The sequence below is a fragment of the Phoca vitulina genome, unplaced genomic scaffold, assembly GCF_004348235.1.
Source record: "Phoca vitulina isolate PV1807 unplaced genomic scaffold, GSC_HSeal_1.0 scaffold6, whole genome shotgun sequence".
Taxonomy (NCBI): Eukaryota; Metazoa; Chordata; class Mammalia; order Carnivora; family Phocidae; genus Phoca; species Phoca vitulina.
In genome coordinates, this window is record NW_022589709.1 from 35167241 (window position 1) to 35189814 (window position 22574).

The 22574-nt window shown below is 36.5% G+C and overlaps 3 protein-coding genes and 1 pseudogene across 6 annotated transcripts in view; 1 reads left to right on the forward strand and 3 right to left on the reverse strand.

The window, feature by feature from the left end:
* The window catches only part of ARSK (arylsulfatase family member K), a 43741-nt gene extending 35644 nt beyond the window's left edge, over positions 1-8097 (reverse strand). For all 3 annotated transcript variants that reach the window (XM_032403984.1, XM_032403983.1, XM_032403982.1), the window contains exons 1-3: positions 7818-8097; positions 4634-4763; positions 35-194 (exon numbers count right to left, since the gene is read on the reverse strand). In XM_032403984.1, the coding sequence (XP_032259875.1) occupies positions 35-194; positions 4634-4763; positions 7818-7955 (428 nt within the window). In that variant the 5' untranslated portion in view covers positions 7956-8097. The remainder of the gene's footprint in view (positions 1-34; positions 195-4633; positions 4764-7817) is intronic.
* Positions 8098-8172: 75 nt separating this feature from the next.
* The window catches only part of TTC37 (tetratricopeptide repeat domain 37), an 84143-nt gene continuing 69741 nt past the window's right edge, over positions 8173-22574 (forward strand). The window contains exons 1-5 of one of the 2 annotated variants that reach the window (XM_032403980.1): positions 8203-8256; positions 14039-14105; positions 16045-16205; positions 19287-19377; positions 21219-21362. In XM_032403980.1, coding sequence (XP_032259871.1) covers positions 19288-19377; positions 21219-21362 — 234 coding nt within the window. In that variant the 5' untranslated portion in view covers positions 8203-8256; positions 14039-14105; positions 16045-16205; position 19287. Of the gene's footprint in view, positions 8257-14038; positions 14106-16044; positions 16206-19286; positions 19378-21218; positions 21363-22574 lie in introns of both variants that reach the window. The other variant, XM_032403979.1, reaches the window with a different exon arrangement.
* LOC116632231 (40S ribosomal protein S15a-like) lies at positions 12236-14012 on the reverse strand. Its single transcript, XM_032403985.1, has one exon. It carries the CDS (start codon positions 13161-13163, stop codon positions 12771-12773), a length of 393 nt encoding a protein of 130 aa, XP_032259876.1. The 5' UTR covers positions 13164-14012; the 3' UTR covers positions 12236-12770.
* Positions 16453-19276, reverse strand: LOC116632230 (annotated as a pseudogene).

Below are 22574 nucleotides of genomic sequence, written 5' to 3' on the forward strand. Positions count from 1 at the left end.
AGCATATTAGCATTATTTTGTTTTACTTTTTTACCTAATGGAGTGATGTCCTGAAGTGTAGTCCAGTTTTCCAAATTTTTGTGTTCGGTAGCCATGCTTCTCCATGATATCCATCCATGTTGTATAATTTGGATCTAGGCCCTTAAAGTTATTCCAAGATTCTGTTAAGTGAGTGAAGAGGCCACTCCACATTGCTGGGGGTAGGGGGAGAAACTGGGATTAGTGTAAAGCTTATCGATTTGTTTTAACTATGAAGACAATTACAGCAAGAGAAAGAATCTACTAGTTTAGAACTCATGCTCTGGAGTAAGACATAACCTGCATTAGGTGCTTTACCTAACATTTCTGATTGTTACCTCATGTTATCAAGGGGAAAACTTGGCAAGGAGTTACTATTTCCGTTTTACAGGTGAGTCTTCAAGGCTTACAGGTTAAGTTAAGGTAAATACAGCTGGAATTATGTATAAAGCCTGTTGGACTCTAGAGTCATCTTTCAATCATAAAAATAATCACTAAGTATTTATTTATTTTCCAGGTCAGTCAAGTGAAGTACAGATCTTTTTCCAACATCTTTAAGGATGTTGTCCTTGTACTGGCTTTCCACAAAAAATTTAGGTGTACTACACCTTCACTGTTATTTTCTACAAGTATGATGAACATAGTGTAAAATTGTCAACAAAATATTAGCAAACTGATTTCAACAATACATTAAAAGGGTCATACACCATGATCAACTGGGACTTACTCCAGGGATACAAAGATGATTCAACATCTGCAAATCAATCAACATGATATACCACATTAACAAAATGAAGCATAAAAATCACATGCTCATCTCAATAGATGCAGAGAAAGCTTTTGACAAAACTGAACATGCATTCATGACAAAAACTCTCAACAAACTGGGTATAGAAAGAATGTAGCTCAACATAATGAAAGCCATATATGATAAGCCACAGCTAACATTATATTTAATGGTGAAAAGCTCAAAGCTCTTCCTTAAGATCAGGAACAAGACCAGGGTGCCCACTCTCACAATTCTTACTTAACATAGTAGTAGAAGTCCTATATAGAGCAATTAGGCAAGAAGAAGAAATTAAAGGTATCCAAATTAGAAAGAAGTAAACCTGTCTCTATTTGCAGATGACATATATAGAAAACCCTAAAGATTTCACCAAGAAACTGTTGGAACTAATCAACACATTTAGTAAAGTTGCAGGATATAAAATCAATATACAAAAATCAGTGCATTTCTATATACATTAAGAACAAACTATCAGAGAAATTAAGAATAGAATCCCATTTATAATTTCATCAAAAAGAATAAATTACCTAGAAAAAATTTAACCAAGGAGGGGAAAGATCTAAAAACTGTAAGACACTGATAAGAGAAACTAAAGAAAATACAAATAAGTGGAAAGATATTCTGTGTTCATGGATAGGAAGAATTGATATTGTTAAAATGTCCATACCACTCAAAGCAACCTACAGATTCAATGCAATCCTTATCAAAATTCCAATGGCATTTTTCCCCAAAATAGAACAAACAATCCTAAAATTTGTATGGAAACATATAAGACCCCAAATAGCCAAAGCATTCTTGAGAAAGAATAAAATGGGAGGCATCACCCTTCATGATTTCAAACTATATTACAAAACTATATAACCACCAAAACAGCATGGTATTTGGCATAAAAGCAGACACATATTTCGATGAAACAAAAGAGAGCTCAGAAATGAATCCATGCATATATGGTCAATTAATGTAAAACAAAGGAGCCAAGAATGTTTAATGGGGAAAGGATAGGCTCTTCAATAACTGGTGTTGGGAAAACTGGACCCTTCTCTTATACCCTACATGAAAATCAACTCAAAATGGATTTAAACACTGAACATGAGACCTGAAACCATGAAACTACTAAAAGAAAACAGGGGATAAGCTCCTTGATATCAGACTTGACAATATTTTTTTTGTATTTGACTCTAAAAGCAAAGGCAAAACAAGTAAAATCAACAAGTAGACCTACATCAAACTTGAAAACTTCTGCACAGCAAAGGAAACCATCAACAAAATGCAAAAGCAATCTATGGATTGGGAGAAACTATTTGCAAATAGTGTGATAATTAATATCCAAAATATACAAAGAACTCCTACAAAAAAAATCTGATTAAAAAATGGGCAGAGGAACTGAATAGATATTTTTCCAAAGACACAGAAATGGTCAAATGGCTACATGAAAAGATGCTCAGTATCACTAATTATCAGGGAAATGCAAATCAAGGCCACAGTGAGCTATTACCTCACTCATGTTAGAATGACTGTCAAAAAGACAAGGGATAGTAAGTTGTGGTGAAGATGTGGAGAAAAGATAACCCTTGTGCAATCTTGTTAGAAATGTAAATTGATGAGGCCACTGTGGAAACCAGTATGGAGGTTTCTCAAAAAATCAGAACTAGAACTGTCATACAGTCCAGCAATCCCACTTCTAGCTATATCCGAAGGAAACAAATCATTATCTCAAGGAGATCTCTGCATCCCCATGTTCACTGCAGCATTATTTACAATAGCCAAGACATGGAAGCAGCCTAATAGTCCATTGATAGATGAATGGATAAATAAATGTGATTTTATATATATATAAAATATATATATAGCACATATACATACATATATATCGCACACATACATACATATTTTTTACATAGAGAAATATTATTAGTCATGAAAAAGGAAACCCTGTCTTTTTTGACAACATGGATGGACCTTGTGGGCATTATGTTAAGAGAAAGAAGTCAGAGAAAAATAAGTAGTGTATGATCTTACATATTGGTGGAATCTAGAAAAACGAACTCATAGAAACATAAAAGACTGTGATTGTCAGAAGTGGGGGTTGGGAGGTGGCGAAAGTGGGTGAAGGTGGCAAAAATGTACAAATTTCCAGTAATAAGTTCTGGGGATATAATGCATAGCATGGTAACTACAGTTAACAATACTGGATTATATATTTAAAAGTTGCTAAGAGAATAGATCTTAAAAGATCTCATCACAAGACAAATTTTTTTAACTATGAAAGGTGATGGATATTAACTACACTTATTATGATAATCATTTCACAATATATACATATATGATGTTATTATATTGTACACCTAAATGAATACAATGTTATATGTCAATTATCTTGATAAAACTGGGAAAAAAAATCCTTTTCCCTTTCCATTTCTGGGTACACACAAAGTAGGGGTGAATAAGCTTTCTTTTCTCATCTAACAAAATGTTTTCTTTTTGAGGAGTGGGATGAGGGACTGCCTGGGTTTGAATCCCAATAATACCAATTACTGAGTGGCCTTTGATAAGTTACTTAACCTTTTAGTCCTTTTGTTTTTATATGTAAAATGGGGGTAGTAACAATATCTACTTTATGGACATGTTATTATTATATAAATTAAGACATGTAAGGCACTTAGAATATTGCCAGGCACAGGGTAAGAATAAAACAAACATCAGTTTGTATTACTACTATTCCTTGAAGAGTTCAAACTCTTCAAAATACAGTTCTTCTAGGAAAACCATCACTAACATTTTTGAAACCTTTAGAATTTATTAATCACCTTTTTATTCATTATTTCATTTGATGCTGGGAACAACCCTGTGAGATAGATAAGGAATAGACAAATATCTAACCCTGTAAGTAAGGAAAGTGAGTGACTTGCTTGGCCCATTGAGGATTAGAGTCGAGGACAACACCTCACTCTAGTCCACTGCTCATTCCACTTGCTCAATAGGGAATAAAACACTAACACAACTGTTTTAATATCCCTGGGTCTTCATCACTGAAATGTCATTTAGCGTAGTGGGTTTCCTTTACTCACTGGCAGTTACATAGGTGATTGTGCTGGCGGTGCAGGGATTTGGGACTCAAATCACACAGATCACGTCACGTATGTCCTAACAGAGGTGCTTTTTATGCATCCCAAGGCAAACAAATGGTAGAAAGGCAGGAAGGAAAACAACTCTGTCAGAGAACAGTTTATTTAAAAAATGGCATTTCCCCCTACTTCTCAATTATTCATGGACTAATACTGTTGACATTTTGCCATTAAAACTATGCCTATTAAATTACTCTAAAAAAGTGCACAACTAGATTTGGGATAGAAGTGAATTGAGACTGAAGAGAAACAGATAAAGTCTGTAATCTGAAATAATATGGAAAAATTCAGAGTAACTTCACGTATGAAAATTCTAACTGCTTTGTGGTAGGCTCTGAAGTCCCCTCCCAGTCCCCACTACGCTTACTGAAAATTTTCTTGAAGATACAACTCTTCTAGGAAATATGAGTATTTCCTCATTTGCTTGGATAGGCAAAAGATTCTTAGTCACCAATCATAAGGAAATGAAACAGTAACACATGAACTAAACACTACTTTGGATGATAAAAATTCCTACTCTTGAAAAATAAAGTAGAAATTCCAATAACCCCAATACATACCTTAAAATACGCATCACTTATATTAAAATTTTTTATTAGATGACAAATATAACTTACTATCGTCCTTTTGGGTATAATCTTCTAAACTGTGAGAACATTTTTGTGTGTGTGGCCACTTCCATTAATATTAAGCATGTTCTTACCTGCACGTGATGGGCAACAGATTGGAGAGTTTGTGTAGGCATTCAGAAAGGAAGTGCCATGTGCTTTCATGAAGTTGATAAAAGGAAGTTTCACTACCTGACTTCCTGGATAAAATGTTAGCCTTCCATCCTGGAATAAAGAAATTTAATTAACACTGATTGCATGAGAAAAGAAGAAAATTATTTCCTTTAATTTTAACCATAAAATTTACAAGTAGCAAAAAACTTCAGTATGATCCTAAGGATCCTCAAAAGATAAAGCAAGCATAGAGAGTATTACCTATATCTGCCTCATAATATTAAGAATTTAGTGTTGTACTTGGATTCATCTGAATATAGTAAATAAACTAAAGGACTTTCTGGAAAGTTCTTTTGGGGCATGATGAACTGATGGAACAAATATTTATTAAGCATTTACTATGTGCCAGGTACTGTGAAAGATCCAGAAATTCAGTGGTGAGAAAAACAGAGTCCCTGGCCCCTTGAAGCTTATAGTTTAGTGGGAGAGGCAAAAAGTATACTGGAAAATAAAGCATTAATAATTACAGATTGTGATATGTGCTTTGAAAAAAACCCTGAGATACAGAATAACAAGGGAGACGTACTTTACATAGAGTGAACAGAGAAAGCTTCTCTGGGAAGTATGAGACCTAAAGGGTAAGAAAGATCCAGCAGTTCTTTAGGCTGGACATAAGTGAAGATGTCAGCGGCTGCTGGATAAATGAGCCTGAAGATTAGAAGAGGTGTTTGGGCTGGAGATACGCATTTTGGAACTGAAGAACTCTTCTTGGTAAAGAGCAAAGACAGAAAAAGAGTATTTTAGGCCTGGAGTTTTATCTATTCTATATTTTCGGTATAATTATAAACAAAAATACAGTCTTAAAAATGAGTTAATCCAAATGTGGGATATACATAAACCTTTGATATGTCTGAGATTTCCAAATGGATATATAAAGTAGGCTGTTGATTACAGACAGCAATCTGGAGCTTGGAAAGTCTACCGTGGTGAAATAAAAATGGGGGTCTTTACCATATTCATGGTATTGAAAACTATGATATTGAAAGAAACCTTTCATGCAGAGAATGAAAAGGGAGGAAGGAAAGGAATTCAAGGAGTCCCAAATAAGAGTAGAAGGTGTCAAGGGAAACTAAGAAAGAATGGCCAGCAAGGGAGGAAGATGATATGAGATCAAGCCCCATGAATGCTGAGAGAAAACAGTGTGTCAAGAAAGGTTATGTCAGCTGTGTTGAGAGGCTACCTAAAATAAGGCCAGAAAATGCACATTGGTATTGGTGTTAGTTTCTGCTCTCACCCTTATTATTTCCTTCTTTCTGCTTGCTTTGCAGAAGCTTGTCTGGTCTTTCGGTTTGTCTTTCCTGGCATTGAACCTTTCCCCTACTAGTGAGCTAGAGCAAGGGCGATTGGGGCTCTCAATTTATATATATATATATGAATATATATATTTATATACTATATATTTATCCTAATATGTATAAAATATTACATGTATAAATACACGTATGTTATATATATTTGGATAAAGAAACCAAACAATCATGTTAATGTAGTTAGGGATCAAAATATTTGGTATAAAAGAGATACAAAAATCAAAGAATTAATAACCTTGTAATCTTAAATTTGAGCTGAAACTATCAACATGATCTCATTTTTTCTTTTTCTCATATATGTACTTTCTAGATCTGTCCATTGGAAAGGTCTAAATGCAATGAAAAACTGGAACACCTAGATTATAGTCTAAACACAAGATAGGACAGGAAATACACAAATTGGACATGGAAGTCTATCAAAGTAAACTGCTGAAGATTATTAGGCATGGGTCAAAAGGACTCAGGAACAACCTGAAGGGTCTTTCACTAATCAAAGATGGGACATTTTGAACATCAGCAAGTATAATGAATGCAAAGGATTTAAACACAAATATATAAAAACCTATATATTCATACTATACTGAAAAAAAAAAAAAACCCTAAAATATTTCAGTCATCTTTGGAAGTTTCTAGGATGCTTTCATGCACCACCCAAGTTCCCTTTAGGAATGAAAGAATGCCTCTGCTAATGAGAGTTGCCTTGCCCAAGAAATCAGGCCCCTTTCTGGGAGCAGCACACCACTAATGGCCATCCAACATGAGGGTATAAAGGCCTAGCCCCTCACCCCAAATGGAAACAGTTCTGAAGCATCATACTAGTTTGAGAATTACCCATAAAGTCAGCTGAGGCTTCTACTGAGATAGGAACAAAACTTAACTTCTCTCTCTTTGCACAATCCTCCTTTCTTCCTTTCCCTTTGATTTCAGGAGCACTCCCTAAGAAACCTCTTTCATGTTAATCTCCAATACTGCTTGTTCCCTAAATTTAGAGAATCATAAAGATTACTTTGAATAATTTTCTCAAGTCCTATGAGCATATCCAGATTATGTACCTTTAATCATCACAGGTTAATCAGTGAGAAAGGCAATAGAACATAGTGATTAAAAGCACTCTTGATGCACACGTGCTTAACGCCAACAATCTATGTGACCACAGTCACACCAGTGATAAAGCTAGCATTGTAACGCATAACCAAACATTTGTCTAAGCAGTAGTTTTTTAAATCACGGATAATACTAAAAGTTTCAGGTAATGTTGATACTAGTATTCTTTTCGATGAGGCTTGGGAAAGTTCCAAAGACTGTTCAAGTTTGGGATTAAACAACAACATACCCACACAATTTCCTTGGAACATGGGAGAGTGGATCAAATTACATCAACTAACGCACTTAAATCAGCACTAACAGGATTATCAGATATGGGTAATAAAAATGTTAACTTTCTTCACTTCTCACCCAAACATGAATTCCTGTAAACTCGAAGTGGGAAATAACCACTGGGAAGCTTAACACGCTTTTATGGAGATGCAGAATGTTATTTTTCCCCACAATAGACTCAAACGGGGGTACGGACTGAAAGTGCGTTAGTAGTGATAAAATTAGTGGGTCGAGCCCAGCATTAAAAAAAAATGCAAAGGTGCTATCAGATACATTTTATTTACTCGATTGTTTTATATGTACGGGGTGTATATGGGGCTCTCAGATTCTGCTCCCAAAAGCCTGCGGCACAGGAAAAGCTGGGGGCGGGTCGCTACTCTGGAGCGGGACGCCCACTCTCTTGCCTCTCGGTACTTACGAAGGAGTCGCTCACGACTAGCACCACATTGGGTGCAGCGGGCCAAACCCGAGCAGCTCCTCGCCTCTGCCCACCTGCCCCGGGGTCTGGTGCTGCCAGCGCCGAGACTGCGACAACCGACACCCACAGCAGCACCATTGCAGAGAGCGGTTCAGAAACGCTGGGCGATCGGCCCGCCGCCTCCCTCTAGGAACGCCTCTGGAAAGAGGGCGGGGACCACACAGTTTAGGTTTCTCCTAACGCTTTACCCACAGAACTACAATTCCCAGCAGGCTGGGCGTAGGCACATGCGCAAAGGGGGAATTCTCCTTTAGACCTTTTAAGCAAATACCGAGCGAACTAAAACTTCAGTCACTTCCAGTCACGTGAACGATGCCTGGGGAATGCGCATGCGCTCGGCCTCTAGCCTTGGCGTTTGGAGGAGAAGCATCTGTCCCAGGTGGGTTAGGGTCGCTGTCGCTTTTGCAGAAGTTGGAGCCAATACGCGATTGAAATGGTATCTATAGAGAGAAAGGGTCAGGGGCCAGGGCTGGTTATTTTGTACCGCGCAAGCATGGGCGAGTATTAGACAGGACCATGAACTGGGCAATGATGAGGTGGCAGCGCGTCTGTCACTTAAGTTAGATTGGGCGGTTCTTTGTGGGGCCTCTGGCTGGACTGTCTCAGGTGCGATGTGGATTCGTGGGGCTCCTCGAATATATTCCCCCAAAGAAATTTCTAGCCTGCCTCATCTTACTGCCAGTGCAGTAAGGATTTATCATGCTCCGGTGGCGTGAGGAACGGGGCCTAGTCAGTCAGTTTCATGTTCTAGATGGGGAAGAGCTTAGGTGCAGCTTGCCTTCAGAGTGCAAAGGAGAGAAACCGAACAGCCTCTTAAAGGAAGAAATAACTGAGCTGTGTGAGGAGTTCGATTAATTGACAGGTTCAGAATATCATTGTTTTGCTGCAGAAAAATCACTGGTCTCACTTGACTGTTGAATTACTTTGGAGAATTCTGGAAGAAGCCGATTTCTGCCCCAGAGCCAAATTCTCATTTCATTATCATAATTTCAGATATATAACTTGTTTATCACGTTTGTCGTATGAATATTTTGACAGGAAAAGGAGGAGTTGCAGTACCTAACATAAAATCAACTCAGTTTTAATATTTTCTGTAATCCTTAGTTTGACCATTTTGCAGATAGGAAAACTGAGACTTGGACAGGTTAAATGATTTACCCGAGATTACACAGGAGCCAGTCTGAGCAGGATTTGAACTTTAGTAGTCTGCCCTCACTACACTCCTCTGTCCCTAGTTAATCATAACATTTCATGACATTCTGATGAGCTTAAACTCTATTAGTGTAGACAAATTCTTTTTTTTTTTTTTTTTTTAAGATTTTATTTATTTATTTGACAGAGAGATAGAGAGCACAAGTAGGCAGAGAGAGAGGGAGAAGCAGACTCTCCACTGAGCAGGGAGCCCGACGCGGGGCTCGATCCCAGGACCCTGGGATCATGACCTGAGCCGAAGGCAGCCGCTCAACTGACTGAGACACCCAGGCGCCCCAGTGTAGACAAATTCTTAATCAAGAAGCATGCTAAAGCTCTTTGTGAGTGTTCAAATATATGAACAATAGTTCCTGTCTGCAAGGAACTTAAACTCTAGGGAAACAAAGCTAACATACGTGAAACTGCAGCCTTATAGCATGGGAGATAATATAGGTAAGCGGCGTCATGATCAGGTTATGTTTCAAAAATTTGTTTTGAGTTAATTTGGAGTGTGGAAAGCATTTCACCACAGAAACATTGTTGACTGACTTTTAGATTTGTAAAAAATATATCTAACTTTATCTGTAGTGTGGTACTATTTCTGTGAACTGTGTTTACTCTCTCTGGCTTTGTTTTCCCAAGGCATGTATTCTGAGTTCCCAGTCAGAATGACAGGAACACATCTTTTTTTCCTCTTTCCCCTTGGCAGTGTCAGTGGGAGCAGGTGCTGCAGTGAGTTGGAGCAAGATGGATATCTTAGGGCCCCAGAGACATAGCACTGGAAGAATCTAGGGGCTTCTAGTCCTACTACCCATCTGACATGCAATTTGTCCCAACATTCCTGCCAAGTGAATTGTCCAGTCTGTGCTTTTTTATCTCTAGTGATGGGAATGTACTTCCTATGAGTAGCCCATTCCACATTTGCCATGTCTGATTAACAGTTCCTATTTTGAGCTGAAGTCAGCCTTCCTCTACTTTTAATCGTTCTTTGGTCCATTTCTCTTCATTTTTATGCAAGTAATCCTTTTCAGCAACCCTTTTCGCCTCTTTCTCCACCATTTTTTTTTTGCCAAGGACTTCCTAATTTCCTTCAGCTAGTTATATAATTGCAGGTTTCTTCATTATTTTGGTCACTCTTTTCTGGACATAAAGCATTTTTGCTAATCAGTAACTATCTGAAAAGTTACTTTTGAGGGGTGTTCATGCCTATGTATGTTTTGCATTGAGGGTAGGTGATCTATTACATGTATGTTTAAATCATCAGTTAAAGATTTGTATGTTAGAGATTGCTTGCTTTTGTGAAATGCTTAACTGCAGTTTAGAAAGATTTTCAATTGAAAGGTCTTGGTATAGATTTTGATTCTTTGTAGTTCTTTTAACGTCCAATATACCCGCAGCACTAAATTCTGCCTTAGGAAAAGGAGGTTAAGTGTGAAGTTAGTGACTATGTGGAATAAATTCAGTATTTACCATCTGTGATTCTGTGAATATTTGTTGATTATCTACAATGTACTAGACGCTGTAGGAAATGAAAGAGAATAATAGAAGTAGTCTTTGCTCCTAAGGAACTTCCAGTTTACTTCTGGGAAACAAACACACTCACACCCCTGTAAATTTAATAACAGTATAAGAGACATCAAAAATATAGTTAATTTCCAAACATACAAAAACAAAACCCAGAATATCCCAAATTATACTTTGGAGAATGCTAATGTGCTTCAAAATGTTAATTGCTGTTCATTAAAATAAATGTTCCATAGTAATGTAAGTTTTAGAAATGTTAGGTTAAACTATCTTTGGGTCTTTAGGACTTTTCAGAGTCTTTAGTGTGCTAATATATATTTAGAATGACTTTAAAAGTGAGATATATAATGTGTAGCATTCACAGAATTACTAGATGGTGTGTTAATAGTTTTAAGCATGTTACTATTCCTGGGAATACTTTTTGGAAATGTTGGTTTAGATTAAAAATGTTAGAAGTTCAGACTAGTGAGATTCATCTGAGAAGGCTTTATGCTTGATGCTTGAATTTGGCCTTCAATTTACATGTACCATTTGAGTAGATAGAAGCAGTGTGAACAGGCTGAATGAGAGAAGCAAAGATGTAAAGTGGAAAGTATTGGGAGATGGTGCAAAAAGTTATGTGAGCTGATACACAAAAAAGGATTCTTCCTTTCTCATTTTAGCAAACTGAGAATTACTTCCTTTTGGCAGTGGGGAAACTAAGTGTTTAGAGTAGGCTTTGGGAGCTGGACAATCAGCCATTTATTGAGTACATATTACTCAATAGGTGTTGAATATGTAAGGAACTCCAAAGATATAATACTTTTGTTTCGGGTTTTATTAACCTGGGAAACAGAGCATATCAATATAGCAATGGTAAAAAAATACCGATTAAGTTTGAATGAATAGCTCAACTAATGTTTCAGTGATTCAGAGGATGGAGTGGTCTCTTTTGCAGGATTTACTCTGGACTAGTATTCACATAATTCAAAGAGGATACTTGTGTTTGATGATAGACATCTTTTGAAGAACATTGGCAAGAAGGTTACTACTTGAGAGATCAAAGAATGAGGGATTGGGGATTTTAAATATGTAGAGAAAGTTTGTAGTAACCATGTGAATTAGGAATAGAAAAAAAAGTGAAGTTGATTGAGAGGGTGGCAGTAGATAAGGAGAATAGAACTAATATACAGTTGACCCTTGAACAATGTGGAAGTTAGGGGTGCCGACACAGCCAAAAATCCACATGTAACTTTTACTCCTCAAAAACTTAACTACTAATAGCCCACTGTTGACCAGAAGCCTTACAGATAATATAAAGTTAACACATTATTTTCTATGTTATATGTATTATATACTGTATTCTTACAATAAAGTAAGCTAGAGAAAAGAAAAGGTTATTAAGAAAATCCTAAGGAGGGATGCCTGGGTGGCTCAGTCGGTTAAGCGTCTGCCTTCGGCTCAGGTCATGATCCCAGGGTCCTGGGATCGAGCCCTGCATCCACATTGGGCTCCTTGCTGGGTGGGGAGCTTGCTTCTCCCTCTGCTGCAGCTCCCCCTGCTTGTCCTCCCATGCACTGCCTCTCTTTCTCTGACAAGTAAATAATAAAATCTTAAAAAAAAAAAAAAAAAGAAAGAAAATCCTAAGGAAGGGAAAATACATTTACAATACATTGACAGTACAGAAAATACATTTATTGAAAAAAATCCATGTATAAGTGGACTCCAAGCCCATGTTGTTTGAGGGTCAACTGTGTCTTATGTTTGTTCAGGCACTCCATTTATGCAAATATCAAGTAAGTGATGTAATCCTCACTTTATCAATGAGGAAATAAGCTTGGAGTGGTGAAGTAAGATGTCCAAGTTCAGATTGTACTTGAACCCAGATGTATCTGCATCCTAAGCATATTCTGAACAAGGTTAAGTTTTGGCTTGGCGGGTGGTTATGGCAGAATGAAGGGCCTGACAAAACCTGGGGTGTTTTGTAAGAACAGAGTTGAAGTGACTAAGTAATTACAATCAGGTTGGTTTGGGGCTTAAAAAAATTAGTGTAATGGATAGAGTCAGGTTTTTACTTTTGTTTTACCTTCCCTCGTTATCCTTCTTGTTTTAACTTTTATTTTACTTTCTTAAACATTGTTTGGATCACAGTACTTGTTTTTCCATTAAGGCATTTTATTTGCACGTATGTATTAATCCCTAGAAAAAGAAGCCCAGGATTTTCCTTCCTGTGTATTTTCGTCTTGCTCCTTCGTGGTCCATGATGCCAACCGAGGTTGTCAGCACAGTGAAACCGATCTGGCAGGATGGGAGCAGATTATTCTGCCATTTTTCCAGATCTTTGAGTTGTACATCAAATCTAGGGCTGATCACTCCATGCTTGTTTGACCTGCCCGTGAGGTTCACAACAATTTTTCCAGCTCTGTGATCATCAGTGATTTCAAATTTGCCAATGTAACCATGCTTCATCATCACAGTTAGAAACTGGATGATGACTTTGGAGCATGGCATAGTAAGAACCTGGTGTTTGGCTCTCTTTTCGGCATTGTTAATGCTCTTGAGAACATCTGCCAGGACATTCATGTGCACCATTACGGCAGCATGGAAAGATGGTGGAAAGAGGACAGGAGGCCACAATACTTATTTTCTTAACAGTAAGACCCTTTTCTATGGAACTAACCATTCTATTTTAAGTATATTGCCAGTACATGTTTCAGTCCAGTAAGCTTACTTTCTCTTTTTTGTTCATCCCCACCTGCTTCACCTAAATTTTGTTCATTTCCTAGTTTAAGGTAGCATTGCTGTTTTTTTAATTCAGTTTTTTGAAATCACTTCCATTCTTTCCATGAAGCATTCTAGATTAATTTTGTTTGACGGAATTTATTTCAGAGATCCCATCAAAAGATACTTAGGATTATATCATGGAGAATTTGTGTTAATATTTCAGATGGTTATTTAGCTGGGTTTTTGACATTTAAAGAAAGTTTTCTCTATTTTCATTAGATTTTAAATTAATCTAGTTGCATGATGTGGGCAACATTTTACATATTTATAATTCTTTTTATGGCTTAAAACAGGTTCACTTTAGTATAGTTAGGCTGCAAATAGGGAGTAAGTAAGTACTGTTGGTTGTCCTCGATTCAAAACAAAGTACATAGACATAGTTGATACCTTTTTTGGCTCAGTTTTTTATACTGAAGTTCATGCATTTTGAGTTTCTGGAATGTTTTTTGAGAATTTTTCTGTTTATGGAAGTTCCTTTTATCACCTGAGGCTCTGGGAACACAGACCAATTCAGAAATTTTGGGAAAGAAAAAAAGATGAAAAATTGTACCTAATTATTTCTTGTGTTTTAAATTATGAATTATGAAAATTAAACATGAATCTGATATGTTAAAAAATTCACAGAGTTTTGGGCTGTTTATCATGCTTTTTATGTTACCTGTCTCATACTTTACTTAATTTAGATGGATAATGGTTAAGGAACAATCTGAAATTCAATTCAAAAAGAAGATAGAAGATAGTAGGTAAAAGGTAAGTGTCTAGAATGCTAAATAATAAGGTAATTGGAGTCTGTTTTTACTTAGTCATTGTTTTTACCGATTCATTTCAGAAGAAGGGTGTGATAGTGTAGGTTGTTATTGCCAGACTATAGGTCATCAAAAAACACCTTTAGACTGTTGTTATTAGATTTAAAAGTACCGTATTTTGCTTTCTGTAGTTAACTTCCATTGTCATTATTGTTATTATTTATTATTGTTGTTACGTTTGCTTTGTGGAGTCTCCATATCTGCACAATGGAATGTAGCTTAAGGTTCTGTAGCTTTAGCTGGGGTGTGTAGGACATAGTAATTCATCCACCTACATTTGTTATTTTTGAGATTTATCATTTTGGAATGTGTGTCACTTTCTAACTTTTTTTAAGTGCAGTTGTTGCTACTTTTTATGCTTGATATGTTGAATAAAAACCCTTTTAGTTTGGTAGTAGAAACCCTTTCACTGAGTTGAAAGTCTGCGAAATGAATGCTCTTATTGAATGAGTATGACTTGAGATTGAGAAGAAAAAAAATAGGAGAGATTATCAAGGGAAAGTGGGTGGGGCTGTGGAAGAATATTAAAGACACTTGTAAAAGAGCTAGATTTTTCTTTGAAATGTTGGAAATACTTGGAATAGAAGGAAGTGTCCCAAATAGAGGTGTATCATTTTTCTTCATTCGTTTTTGCTCTATGAAAGGAAGTGAGTTTGATGATACCTAGTAGGTTAGTACTTAGGAAAGCTTTGTTTAGAAAATGAATGAATGAGCCTCTCTCTTCTCTACTCCATCTCCCAAAAATAGGAGAAGTTTTTAGGGCTAGAAAGGGGCAGATTATTTTGTCTTTTCAAAAATTAGTTAATCCCCTAAAACTGATCTATATCTATCTATCTATATTGTCTATATCTGTATCTGTATATTTCTCACTGTATAAATGTTAGGTGAAGAGAGAGGGCCTCAGTGCTAGCATATTATGCTAAATGCCAAATCAAATGAAGAACGAATAGGAAGATTAACATAACATGATAAAATGAAATTTAAAAATTAATAAAAAAAAGAAAAAGGAATAGGAAGAGAAGAATAGAAGATCCCACTGCAGTAAGGGTAATTGTCATTACATATGGAGACATACAGGGATATGGAAGGGTGTTGAACATTAGTTGGTTGCCAAGGGAAGAATGGAGTTTGTCTAATGTGGTCTTTAAAAATACCTTATGTAGAGGCATTTAACAGCTGTTTTTGCTGCTATATTTAAGTCTACACTTGTCCGTGTGTCTGATTTTTAAGGTCTTCTGTAGTCTAGTGTTCTACTTTATCCAGTGAACCTCATTTTCTTCTGTTCTTCAGCAAGTCCCTTCTGCTCCACTGAGCCCACTTTTCTCATTGTGTCCTACACATGCCACGTTCATTCCTATTTCTCTGACTTAGCTGATGCAGTTACTTCTGACTGGAACAGTTGTCCTTCTTCCCTCCATTCTTAAATCCTGTCTTCTTTTGGTATCTCTTCATTACTTCACACCACACTTCCTTCCTTCTTTAAACTCCTCTTGCAGTTGTATTCATTATCCTTAGTTCAGCGTTTGGTTCTTTAATTACTCATATGTCTTAGGTTTGGTTTAGATTATATTCTTTAGAGCAGGAGGCTTCTTTTCTATTGCTTTTATGTCCTATGCAGTGTATGGCTTGGGGGTTGCATGTAGGCTTGGTGGTGTCTGGTTCTGCCTTGTTTGAATGTGCTTCCACTCAAATGCTAGGCGATAGAAGAGATGGTGATCTTTCTCTTCGCAAAGTTGAATTCTTCTCTTTGTTTTTGCTTGGTCTTATCTTGGAACTGTTTTTGTTCTTTTTTAACTTAATTTTTTCCCCTTGGATGTCTCTTTTTATCCCTTTCTATTGGTCCAGATTAGTTGTTAATCATCACTCATTTCTCTTCTTTTTAGTCTGCAGATTTATCCACCCAAGATAATTTTGGTGTGAGAAAATTTAATGTGAAATCATCGCTGAAATTTGTTGCCTGTTCCAGTCAAAGTTTATAGACTACAAAAAAAAAAAAAAAAATCCTGAAGTTTGCACCTATAAATTTATACCAAGATAATTTCAGGTGAGAGAACTATTGCTAAAATAAGAGCATATGAACTGTGCAGGTTTACTTGTATAATTAATGTAACTAGGCAAAAAGTTACTTTTCTGCCTATTTAAGGAATCTGATTGTAGCTGCAAATAAATTGATTTTATATGTCAATTTTCATATTATTTTGAATCTAACATTGTTTGAGTCAGAAGGCTTGTTTTTTTGTTTTGTTTTATTTCCCTGCTTTCTTTTATTTATTTATTTATTTTATTTTTTAAAATTCTAGTTTATTTTTTCATCAGTAAAATGTAATATTTGACAATGTCCCCAGAGAATAAGCTTCCTATGTGTAGGAAGATGATAATCTTATTACACCTGCTGTTAATTAGGTCATTTACTTGGCCACTAGTACGTTATATCAGATTTTTTTTTTCACACTGATGTATCCACTTGAACAAAATACTACAGGTAGTCATTATCATACCAACATTGAAGACTTAACCATTCCTGAGACAAGGAACCATGTTTATATTAGTATTTCTTTGTTATGATGCTTAGTCTTGGTATTATCAAGCACAATGTATTTTTCTTAATGAATATGGGTGGATTAAGGCAAAAGGACATAACCTAGTCCCCTCAATAATTTATTCTCTATCCTTATAAAAACTGTTGTTGAGGCTATACAAGTTACAGATATGCTGGCTACAGAGACACGACTTGTCCTTGAGACCAACACCTAGTATGGTAAACATGAGGTTAAAATTTTGGTGTTCACAGCATTCCTTCCTCGATCTACATCACGATCATTCCTCAACAGTACCCATAATGCAGACTCTCAAATACCATTCGCTTGCTATGTCTCTTGGTTGTATGTATGTAGATTATTTTTCCTTATTAAAATATTTCATAATATTTAATAATAGGGCAACAATCTACTCAGTCTTTGTAAACTCCCCACTGAATAATTTTTCATTTTTACAACCATTTTCTACATGGCTGTTGCACTTGTCTTCTGTCATCTATGTCACATAACTAAGTGGTCCCTTCCCTTCAAAGGAGGATGGACTTCCAATTCTATCCCACAAGGTGAAATACTGTCCATAGTTATAGTCAAAGAACATGTGGTGGTCTGTATGATGGGCTGAGCCATTAATAAATGGCCTTAAGATGTGGGGAACACGGAAATCACCATCATGAATGGAAATCGTCCAGATGTTGACCAAGATGTACAAACTTAAGTAGACCACCTTGTGTAATGGGATGATAAAAGGGTATATATGGTAAGGTAGACTCTGAAGGAAGCCATCCACAGGGTCAAAAGCATGACTTGCAAATGGAGTAGGAATCTTCCAGAGATGATGAGGTTTGTGTATGCACTTATACACAAGTCTATGATGAAGGCCTCTGTGAATCCAGTAGATCAGCATGTCAGTGAAAAAGAGGAAGGACTGTATACTAACAAAGAGGCGAACCCAGCCACTGGGAAACTCTCCTACGTCACCATATTATTTGCTGTAACCTCTCAACTCCAGCAGGAACACTGACACAGTGGGAATACTAATCCATGGCAATGACTGGACAGTAAACATAATCTCTCTATAGACTTGATTCTTTAAAAATTGTGGATGCTTCATTAATGAATGATCATAGACAAAATAATAGCTCAGTGTTGCAAAGAAGAGAGGATATAAGCACCAAGCTTTGTTACAGTCAGGAGACTAATTGTCGGAAGATGTCATCCTCAGACCATGAGGCTGGATAGAAGTACAGTGTAAAAAAATAATAATCTGCAGCATTGAGTACAAGGTCCATCTTAGCCCCTCCAGTGGGTCTGTGGCCTATTCGGCCTCCCCGGGGTCCTAGGCTGCCGGGCCACTGGGCGGCCGGCAATGGTCAGCCAGCGGGCCAAGCCTAGAGCTATTTCCCTGCTTTCTTAAACTTCTTTGATCTGCACTTGTACCTCAGCCTCTTTGGGTATAAAGGATGTCAGTACACCGTGTCAGCAAGCCATCTTCTTGATTCATTTTGCTGCCATGAACATCTGCAGTCTATAATGGATTACTATTTACCCAGCTTTGTTTCCTGACGAGATTAGAATTGTCAAAAAATACAGGTGTTTCTTTTTTTCAGCATTGAGTTGTGATTGAATTTGACCTATTTACTAGTAAATCAGAATAAGTTGTTTACTGGTAAATCAGAATAAGTTGTAAAACCTTAAGATATGTTAGTTTATTTAAAATTAAATTAACATAGCTTAAATTTAAATGAAGGAATAGTTTGTCTACCAATTGAAGTATCTTTTTATGGTTGAAATTAGTGCATCATCCTGTAGCATATTCATCACTTTCATTTAAGTGTAAACATTGCATTTATTTCTCTTCAAAGACTACTATATTGCTGTATCTCGACAGTGACCTTTACTGTGAAGAAAGTTAGTATCCTGATTTATATTTTATAGAAACCAGCATTAAAACAGAATTCTTTCTTATGCTCTTAGATCAAAATTACTGCAGTTAATTTGTGTTAGTGTTTTTACTTTGTGATTTATGCTTATTCTACTAAAACTTCTTACTGTAGAATTGGATTGAGATTGATAATGTGTTTTGGGTCCTGGTCCATTAGATCATCTGTGTTTTAGTCTACTATATGAAGAATGAGTATAACTCAAATACAGCTGACTTTCAACAAATATTTATTAATGTATACAATTTGTCAGATACTAGGTACTGGCCATAGAGCAGTTCACAGCAACCACAGACAAAAATCCCTGCCTACATGGCACTTACATGCTAGTGGGTTTAGGGAACAGATAATAAATAAAATAAGTAAAATATATAGTGTATAAGATGCTAAATGTTAGGGAGGGGGTTAAGGGAATATTGTGTGGTTGGGTGTGAGGGGAGGAAGGGTTGAAATTTTAAGTAGTGTGGCCAGCCAAGGTTTCACTGAGCAAGTGACATTTGAGTAAAAATCTGAAGAGGTGAGAGAATACACTATAGGGACCTTAAGAGTGGAAAGATTTCCAGATAAAAGGCATTACATGTGCGTTTTTCAGATAGTTAAGTTTGTTGGCATTATTGTAGGTTCACTCAGGCTTTTTATTTTCCACAGAATGTCCAGCAAGGAAGTAAAGACTGCTCTAAAAAGTGCTAGAGATGCAATCAGAAACAAAGAATACAAAGAAGCTTTGAAACATTGTAAGGTAACTGATATATTTTTTTATTCCACAGTAAAAGTATGTTAACTATTTACAAGCATTATGGATTTGTAATATGTGTATCATTTATTGTCTAAATGTAACAAACATGGTTCAGTTGTTTAGTAGACCATTAGAGTGATTGTGCTAGGATAAACTACATTGGCCATACTCAAAGTCACACTCTCAAAACCTGAATATCTCTTAGGTATCTTTTGATGGGTTGTATTATGGAGCACTACTGTATCATAAGTTTTCATTCTTTAATGGTATGTTGACAGTGTAATTCTATTTGGTTTGTGAATGGGAGACTCAAGGTTCTAAATCTCCTCTGTAAGGTAATGAGGGAAATGTACCTGTCCAGAGGGAGAAACTGAATGTGCAGGAGAGAGAGTGTAGTGTAGGAGTAAGAGAGGATGGGATCCTGAGCTCGAGAGAGGGGTCTTTGATACTTTTTCCATCTTAGCAGGGGGAAAGATAGGTGTAAATCCATATACTGTCAGATTTGTAGGTTTGGGGGTAGGAAGAGAGGAATGTTCCCCTCTGATATTTTCTTAGTAAAGTATAAGCTGAGAGTGGAAGAAGAGCTGTGTAGGAGATTTGAGATGAAAGAAGGTATGAAGTAGTTGTTATTTAACTTGCTAGTGAGGATTGAAGGGATTGCCAGGCCCTAATGAATGTCCATTTGAAGTTTCATGTTATTGAAGTGAAATCACTGAACTGAGTTGTGTAGTTTCTCTCTTCATTCCCAGCTTCTCAAGCTTAGAAATGGGCATGCTGGGGTTCAAGTATGGATGTTGAGAACGATGATGGGGAAGAGAGGCAAAGGAGTTGAGGATTTTTGCCAGGGAGAGAGGACAGTCATGGGTCAGTGGAGTCTAAGCTGGGAAAGGAGGGATGAGAATTGAGAAGTGGAGCGATAGTAGAATAAAGGGGGAGTCAACTAATTGGACATATTAGAGGTTAAAGAATTGTCAGCTTTAGTAGTTACCTTGTTGTTAGTTTTTTGGGAGACAGCATTGTTGGATAGAATGGAATTTGTGCTATAGATTGGTGGGAGATTGCTGGAAGTGTCATGTGGATGCATATAAACACAATAATCTGTCTCAACTCATGGAATTATTCTTATTTTCTCTAGAATATGTAAAATCTTAAGAGCTAATTTCATTGTAGCTACTAGTTTTGTTTTCTGTCACTAGAACATCTTTGTTTTCTGTTTCAAACTTTTACTTTAGCAAGTAGCTGTTCTTTCTGAAAGCAATAGCTCTACATATAATTTTTATTCTTGTTGACAGGTGGTATTTAAACATTCATTGCCACTATTTATTTTTGAACATATTTGGTATAGTCACATTGGGGTCAGTCTACTTTCCTACCCTGTTATTTCGATGAAAAATCTGTCTGGTGGTGGGAAATGTCATCATAGTGAAGGAAAATATGGGCATTGGTTAGGGTGAAACGATATGGAAAACAGTTTTGTGAGTTGACTGGTGGCAGTGTGGAGTGGAGGCAGGCAAGATGGTTGGGTGGTATGAATAGTCTTAGTCTTCTTTTTGTACATAGTATTTTCAAGGAGCATGGGGAGGCATTTGATGGAGGCATCAGCATTGCTTGGACAGCTTTTAAAAAATATGCCTCATGTTTTAGACTCTTTACAATTACTGATCCACTCCAGCTCCTTCTCTCCTTGAGGAAACCGAAGACCAGAGAGGTTAAGTGGCTTTCTTAAGATCACCCAGTTAGTGGTAGATCCAGATTTCCTGACACTCAAGTCGACAGTCTTTTAGTTGTTTGTTCATTAGCTTCCAAAATTTAATGACCCGTTCTTTTTAATTTTTTTTAATCAGACAGTGTTAAAACAAGAGAAAAATAACTATAATGCCTGGGTTTTTATTGGTGTTGCTGCAGCGGAGTTAGAACAACCTGATCAGGCCCAGGGTGCCTATAAGAAAGCTGCTGAACTAGAACCAGACCAATTACTGGCTTGGCAGGTATGTAGAAATTTTTTTTTCCTATATTAATGGTAAAGAATTTTTTGCCCCATTTTTTAAAATATAGGTAGCAGCTTTTTAAAAAAGCATTTAAACCTTTATTTACCTCACAGAAGAAAAAAATTTTTAATTTATTGGTCTTCTAAACCTGAATGTTAGTTAAAAAAAAAAATGCCAATGCTGCTATTTAACATTATTTGATATCCAACCCAATGGATTATTTCCAAAGGTGAGGATTGGAATTGAAATATGATTATATAAATCTCTAATTTAATTATGTGTGCATATGAAAGACTTATCAAGGATATTCTTTATGCTTATTCAGGGGAAAAGAAATGGTTATTAATCTGTTTTCTAAAGGTAAAAAAAATTTGCAAATCTATATATTTGAGTACAAGTGAAATTCTTTTTCCTTATTTTATGTTCTTCATGTTTTTTGTTGGCTTCTCCAACTTTTTCATATTTAATAAGTTTGTTTCATATCTCAATCACATCCTAGAAACTGATTAATAGTAGGCAGTAGGCTTGGGAGAACATGAACCTGTTTGTATCACATTTATGTGAACAAGAACGTGAGAGGGGGTATCTGGTAACACACTTAGAGAGATGCCTGCTTTTAGTATGTATTGATTGATTTAAGATACCTGATCTTTCTTTGAAGCAAAGATGACAGGTTCCACAAATTACTTGGATTTTTTTATTTTGACCATATAAAAGTAGTGTCATATAGTAATGTCTTAAGAGTTAAGATTAGAGAGAGAGTACCTGTACGCATGCAGCGTGCACGAGTGGGGAGGGGCAGAGGGAGAGGGAAAGAGAATTCTCAGGCAGACTCCCTGCTGTGCACGGAGCTTGACTCAGGGCTTGATCCGAAGATCTTAAGATCATGACCTGAGCTGAAATCAAGAGTTGTACGCTTAACCGACTGAGCCACCTAGATGCCCACTTCAATTATATTTTCAGAAGTAAAGAGAATGGTATAATGAGCTCCTTTGGCTATCACCTAGCTTCAATAAAAATCCACTCATGGCCAGTATTTTTTCATCTCTACTTTCATCTACTTTGTCCTACCCCTAATTATTTGGAGGCAAATCCCAGACATATTATTTTATTTGTAAATTACAATTTTCTTTATCATAAATAATCTTTATAGATTGTCACTTTATTTAGTAAAATGAATGTGAGAACGGAATAATCTCTACTGTTTCCTAT